The sequence below is a fragment of the Nicotiana tabacum genome, chromosome 23, assembly GCF_000715075.1.
Source record: "Nicotiana tabacum cultivar K326 chromosome 23, ASM71507v2, whole genome shotgun sequence".
NCBI lineage: Eukaryota > Viridiplantae > Streptophyta > Magnoliopsida > Solanales > Solanaceae > Nicotiana > Nicotiana tabacum.
The window spans coordinates 267,470-275,070 of NC_134102.1; the positions used below are offsets into that span (position 1 = coordinate 267,470).

General features: G+C 34.1%; 1 protein-coding gene and 1 long non-coding RNA gene across 2 annotated transcripts; one reads left to right on the forward strand and one right to left on the reverse strand.

The window, feature by feature from the left end:
• Positions 1 to 269: 269 nt before the first annotated feature.
• LOC107767569 (protein STRICTOSIDINE SYNTHASE-LIKE 2) lies at positions 270 to 4,073 on the reverse strand. The gene is made up of 3 exons (XM_016586929.2): positions 3,654 to 4,073; positions 1,303 to 1,569; positions 270 to 1,152 (listed from the first exon to the last, which is right to left on the reverse strand). Exons 1-3 carry the CDS (start codon positions 3,965 to 3,967, stop codon positions 573 to 575), a joined length of 1,161 nt encoding a protein of 386 aa, XP_016442415.1. The 5' UTR covers positions 3,968 to 4,073; the 3' UTR covers positions 270 to 572.
• A 525-nt stretch (positions 4,074 to 4,598) lies between these two features.
• LOC107767047 (uncharacterized) lies at positions 4,599 to 5,164 on the forward strand. The gene is made up of 2 exons (XR_001643884.2): positions 4,599 to 4,868; positions 5,030 to 5,164. It is a non-coding gene; the product is annotated as an uncharacterized LOC107767047 (long non-coding RNA).
• The last annotated feature ends 2,437 nt before the right edge of the window (positions 5,165 to 7,601 follow it).

Sequence of the window (7,601 nt, forward strand, 5' to 3'; positions counted from 1 at the left end):
AGGAAAATTTTTACGGGACCTTACATGTGTATCCTATTTTCTTTTTGTAATATTATAAGTTTATTCTTTATATTGTTTGTGCATGATATTATAAAAGGACAACAAGCAATACACGCTATCCAAACGTTAGTATTCATCAAAACACTTCAATACATTACAATACAATATAATATATTATGAAACTATACGTAATAACCATCCAAACAAGATCTTAATGTAGGAAATAGTGCAAGAGTTCTATGACGAACATAAACAAAATGCATATTGGCTGAAATAAAACACACATTATATACGTATATTTCATTTGTTAGAACTTTAAAAATTTCAAGTAAAATTCTTCGAAATATACATCTTGTAAATGTCATGAACTACATTTGTATCTCTCTTCCAAAAGGAAAAGACAGTTAAAAGATGTAAAGACATAGAATTACTAAGAATTTGATGTTAGATTTCCAACCTATCAATCTAGAGGAATAATATCGCGACTCTCCTTTTTTCCTTCCTCTTGCTATGGTCACCAAAAATAAAAAAAATTCAAGAAAAATGAATGGAATGTGTAAAACTTTTCCTAATTAACTAGCCACTTTCTCTTTAATTGCGAATGGCATTTTTACTGATCCAACCCACAAATTCCCATTTATTTCATTTACTTCACTTACAAATTTCCATCTTTTGCCCTTTGAGTCCTCTAAAATCTCCACTATATGGCCATCTTCACCAAGTCTAACTGCTAAACCACCCCCACCAAGACCAAGACGTGCCAAGTAGGAATGTGCTTTAGTAATATCAAAAGGGATTTTAGCCAAATAATTTTTAATCCAAGTTTTGGAGAGAAGCCAGTCTAAGAATTTGCTTCTTCTTGAGTTAACTCCCACCCAAAACTCTCCATTTTTATTTCGTTTAATATTGTCTGGAAAACCTGGGAGCTCTGAGACAACCTCAATACTGCCGGCTTGTGATGTTTTGAGCCAAAACTTGAAGATTTTGCAAGTGGTTGTCTCTGCAAAAAGGAGAAAATCACCATGTTTGCTCATGGCTACTCCATTTGGGAACTTGAGATTCTTGAGTAGAACTGAGACTAGCTTGCTTTGCATGTCATATTTCATTAGCCTTCCTGTGTTGTCCCCACTAACTATGACTGATACATAACTCCTGAAAATGTTAGCAATTTATGTCAAAGATTATGGTCTAGGGATCAGAGGCGGATCCAAAATTTACAATTGAATTCGTTACACTAGTGAAAATTATGAATTCAAAATTCAATATTTAATAAAATTTTAGTGATTTTTTACACAGGGTTACCTTCTTGAGAATGTAGTACTGCTATCTGTAAAATAGAGGACTCCATGAGTTTGATCAATGCAGAGTGAATTGGTGAATCCAAAAGGAACACCTTCTGCCATTTTAGCAACTTTGGTAGCAAGGCCTCCATTTGGGCCTACAACGAAGAGGCCCAAATAAGCATCTGCAATATATAGATCACCACTATTTTCATCAAAGCCCAGACCCAATGGACGCCCACATCTATGCTCAGTTTCAGTATGGTCATGAAAACCTTCACATCCATCCCTGTTATTGCAGTCCCACTCAAAAAACATTAAACAATGTTTGAGCCTAATTTGATTAAACATAGTTAAACATCCTATCATATGAAGAGGCGGACCTACCCTTTGGATAGGGGAGTCACCGGCCCCGGTAATTTCGAAAAATATATATGTATATGTGTATGTATTTTAAATAGTAACATGTATATATTTTAATTGACACCCAAAGATTCAAAGCTTAGGGAGTTGCAGTGGTCGATTTGGGAGGAGGGGAGGTACAACTTAACTTTTAGTGTGATGTCTGAGTTCGATTCTCACTCCACTATTTGCTCAAAATTTTATTCGATAGTGGTTCCCCGCCACTTTCAAATCCCGGGTTATTTAAGAGAATTATCAACGAACTCTTTTCACAACTTCAATTTGATTTGATATTTTAGGCCTATACTTGCCTTAGAGATATTTGACAAGAAAAGGAAAGAAAAATAAGCCTCACAAAAATAATCTATTGGGGGACCAGACCTGGTAAAACGCTCCAAAAAATAAATAATACCGTTTAGGCACGCCTACCATGATAGAAGTCGGCAATATTAGTAAAAGAATATATAGGATGGTTCTGCTAGTAGTAGCTCCAAAACGTACAATCACAAAACAGATCGATTTGCTTAAAGAATGAATGAAGTTCATTTAATTATAAATGACACTTGATAATAATAGATATAAAACTATCAAAATTATAAAACGAAAAAGTATCTTTTTATTTTGCTTTCTCGGTTTATTTATTGGTGTGTTTATATACACAGAAAGAAAGAGAGGGAGGGAATTCATAAATTCATTTATGTTTACCATTTTGTTTTCTCATTCACGTTTAGCAACATCCATAATTAAGTAATTAGGACTCGCGTTAGCTAGTAGCTAGGAAGCGGGAGGAAAGATTAATTTAATTTTATGAGGAGTAACTCGTTTCTCAAAACTCAACTTATATTTTTCGCATAAATATAAATTATTTACACCATAATGTTCATGTTTTTCATTTTTAATTCCTTGAGCCGAGAGTCTACCAAAGTTTCTCTACCTTCTCAAGGCAGGGGTATTATACTGTGTTTGTTGTTATTGCATAATGTTCATCTTTTTATTTCATATATGAAAAACGAGCCAAATCAATTAAAAATGAACGAACTATATATGATGTTTAATTTAAAAAAGAAGAAATATTATTTTAATTGATGAATTGATGAATTTTGATGTTTTGGCCACAGCTATATATGATGTTTAAAAAAGAAGAAATATTATTTTATGAACGAACCATTAAAAATGAACGAACTATATATGATGTTTTGGCCACAGCTGAAATATTTAGGATGTCTATGACTAGAAGTATCTATTATCTTGACAAGAAAGGAACAACAAAGTATTTCAGCTTAGCACAATTACAACAGTGGTCACGATGATAATCAAGAGGTGTTCTTTAATTTAGAGGATGACTCATGCCAAGATTAGCCAGGAAGCTGCAAGACTTAAATTTTTATCCTAGCTAGAATAGATCAGGAGCAAAGGGGAATGTGAAGGATTGTAGGCTGTTTGTCAGTTTTACTCACTACTAAATAAATATGAATTAGCGACGGACAAATTCAGTAGCTAATTAAACAACAAAATTTATTACTAATCTTACTTAGCAACAAATTAGTGACAAATTATCAAAAAATTATGTTAGCCGCTAGCGATTTAGCGACGAAGTTTATAGCTAATTTAAATTTTTTTTTAGTAGTGACTCTTTCACCGGGGATTTCATGTCCAGTGATTGAGTTTCCTTTGTTTTTGTTTGTTTGTATAGCTTTAATTCTTCGAAGTGGTAATAAAAAATTTAATTACAATTTTTATTTTTTGTTTTAGTGGTGATGGGGAAAGGAAAGGGGAAGAGAAGCGGAGAATTAGGTGAGTAATTCTGATCTACCAAAATGTTTTATGTTAGAAAGTAGTCATGAAAAGAGCATGCTATATACGTAATATGTAAGTTCCTTGTTGACTAATTCTAGCTCTTTACGTCAGAACAGATCATACATGTTCTAACAACCATAAGATTAAAAAAAAAAAAGAATGATAAAACCACACCTCTCCGGCGATGTGACGGCGAAATCCAGCCAGCGGCTCTCATTTCGGAGCCATTTGATAATTCGGCCGTCAGAAACGCCGGCGTAAGGACCATCACCGTGACGGTCAAAAGCAAAGCTCTCTGGTACAACAGCGCCCACTATTCCAATTACTTGTGATTCTTCAAACCTTTTCTCTATTAATGGATTAATTGATGAATTTTGATCAAGTGATGATGAGAAGAAGGACCCAGCTATCACAACAACAATAGCTGCCGCAAACGAAAGCTTAAAGGTTGAGCTGGAGTTGGAAAGAGATAATAGAGAATAAGCCATTAACTAGGTTAAGTTTTAGGACTGAAATTCTAGTAATCCTAGTTATTTATTTGTGGTTTTTGGCATGCATAAATATAGTTACCTTTTACGAGCATAAAAAATATTAGTAGAGAGGTTTGGTGGGGGTTTTTATAGGGAATATAATTGGCGCTTTCTTCGTCCAAAAAAAGTAATTTAATTAGTAAGGCAATAATAACAATAACAACAAATGAAACTCGTGTAATCTCAACTATGTATACATACATTATTCTAACCCTGTAAAGATAAAAAAGTTATTTTCGCCATAATTTTTTTTAAAAGAAATAAAGTAATACATAAAGATCAATAAATTTAACGTGATAAGTTCCTTAACTTTATGAAATAAAGTTTAGATATTTGAAAATTAATTACGTATAATATCAAAAGACAATTTTGATATATTTCTGGTTTGGCATATATAGTTGTGAACAATTAATATCGTTTATCAATACAAAATTAATTAACTTTACTTATATGAAACATATATTTCCTCATAGAATGAGTCAATGAGATACACTTGAAAACGGATCAATTCCCACTCTTATATATACTTATATGAATTTAACCAAGAATAATATTACAAGTTATCCACCCAATGATTTGCTTTCCCGAATGGTTAAGTTGTTATAGATGACGAGATCCACAAAAGTCGCCTTCTCTTAGTAGTTAACTTGCAATATTTATATGGTTAAAATTAAAAGGTGCATATTGTGATAGGAAAGCAGAAAGGTCCATTGCTATATATACCAACAAACAACAAGCCATATGGTCATATGGAGATGCTCTCTCTGATCTAAGAGATTAGAGTCTTAGCCACAAATGATGGATGAGTAGACCATGGGTGTGGTATGTTATGTCAGACAAAGTACGCTCCCAAACTAAGGTACAAAATTGTATTATTGAATATGAATAAGGCAATTTTGGGTTGCGGCCTATATGATAAGATAGAGCACCATATGCTTGATTTTGGTGTTTTCTATTTCCCCTCAACACTAAAATAACGGTAATGTTATTTATATGTTCTTTCAAATTATGCTGGTACAGGTGTCTTGCAGTCTAGACAGCCAAGAAGTTACCAACGTACGTAGCCTGCTGAAGGATTGTGACATTATGTCATTCTTTTTAAAATAAATGTTGACACCATGGTTAAGTTAAAGAAATCTTAGTTCTTTATTATTATATGATGTTCCATTCGCTCATATTACATTGTTATTGCTATACTGTTCCTTGAGCCAGGGTCTATCGAATAAGAGATAAGAGATCTACGTACACATCACTCTCCCCAGGCCACACATGTAAGCAGAGACGGGTCCAAGATTTATAATTTATGGGTTTCTATATCGACCTTAAGTAAATATACAATAAGTAACTAGGTTCACAATCAAATATTTATGGATATTTAGTTAATTTTTAATACATATACAGGGTATATGCAAAAACTACTGGATTCACGGGAACCCACGTATAACAGGGTAGATCCACCCCTGCCTGTAAGATTACACTGGGTTATTGTTGTGGTGGTTAGGTTAAAGAAAACTCATCTAGATATTGGGAAAAAAGGTTTTAAAAGAATTCAAGATTTAAAAAAAAATCTTAAACCAACTATATGTATTCAACGATATAATAGATTTATTGTGATATTGCTGAGTATTACTTTGACAATTATCTAACTTGTAACTTTAGTGAGCATATATTAAAGCTCATTAATTCCACTGCATTTTGTTATTACTTATTACTCTCTGAATCATATAGGAAGAATGTGATTGTCATGATCCGAAATTTTCACTTTTAGGATCGTGATGACGCCTAATATTTTACTTTCTAGGCAAGTCAACGTTATATTTTAATTAGCCATTTTAACAAAAATTTAAATTAATAACAAGAAAACAAATGCGGAAATAAAGTGAATAATCCATAATAATAATCGCGATATCTAAATACCATCCCAGAACTGGAGTCACAAGTGCACGAACTTCTAGAATAATACAAATAAAGGTCTGAATAAAATTCAAGTTGTTTGAAATATAATACACAACTGAGATAAGATAGAAGGGGACTTCAGAACTGCGAACGCTGTGCAATTTTACCTCAAGTCTCCACTGATAGCTGTATCCGGGCAAATCTACAGTACGCCGCTGGGACCAACTCCGAAATCTGCACAAGAAGTGCAGAGTGTAGTATCAGTACAACCGTCCCCATGTACTGGTAAGTGCCGAGCCTAACCCGGACGAAGTAGTGACGAGGCTAAGGCAAGTCGCTTACATTAACCTGTTGTCATGACCCAAAATCTTACCCGTCGTGATGGTGCCAATCTAAATACTAGGCAAGCCGACAATCTCAATAAACCACATGTCTTTTAAATTTGAAAACATAATGATTTAATTTAGCGAAAAAAATCTCACAAGTACAAATATAATTACTCCCAAAACCCGGTGTCACTGAGTACATGAGCATCTAATATGAATACAAGTCTAGAAAATACGGTCCATAATAGTCTGAGACCAAATGCAGTAAATAAGGAGATGGGGAAGGAGAGGCAAGGTCTGCAAAATATGGCGTCTGTCTCTGAATCTACGAAAAATCAACTATGCGAAAGAAATCAACACCCGCTATGACCGGGAACACCTGAATCTGCACACGAAGTGTATGGTGTAGTACGAGTACAACCAACTTAGTAAGTAACAATAATAAATAAAGAACTGAAGATAGTGATGAGCTACACAATTATAGTTCACTTTCAGTAATTCCAGCAAAGAATAGACATGCTTTCAAATCCAGTAGTTTAAGTCAAATCAATTTTATACAGTTCAAGTTCATGTAATCCGGATATAAAAATTTTCAGAAAATTTCACAACGACGGATAGCAACTAAGTGCAACAACAAATGAAAAGCAAGTATATCCTTTCAGGGCAACAATCACTCAACTCGTCACATAATAAATAAAGAACTGAAGATAGTGACGAGCTACACAATTATAGTTCACTTTCAGTAATTTCAGCAAAAAATAGACATGCTTTCAAATCCAGTAGTTTAAGTCAAATCAATTTTATACAGTTCAAGTTCATGTAATCCGGATATAAAAATTTTCAGAGAATTTCACAACGATGGATAGCAACTAAGTGCAACAACAAATAAAAAGAAAGTACATCCTCTCAGAGCAAGAGTTACTCAACTCGTCACAATAGCTCAACCACTCGGCTCTCAGCCCTCAATAGGTATCCACCCTCACTGGGGGTGTACAAACTCCGGAGGGGCTCCTACAGTACAAGAGCTATAATCTGCACGGACAACTCACATATTGCATGGACAACTCACGTGCCATAATATAAATATCTGGATCCGCACGGACAACTCACGTGTTGCAAGGATAACTCACGTGCTATAGTATAATATAAGAATTCGCACGGACAACTCACGTGCTATAATATAATATCTCACAATCAGGCCCTCGACCTCGCCCAGTCATAAATCTCTTCAATCTCTCGGTCTCTCAACAATCATGAAATCAGCCCAAACAACAATGATATGATGCATCAATAATGAATAATAGAGACTGGGATAAAATAATCAAGTAAACTGTGACTCAGTACAAAACAACAATTAAGCAGATAGTTCA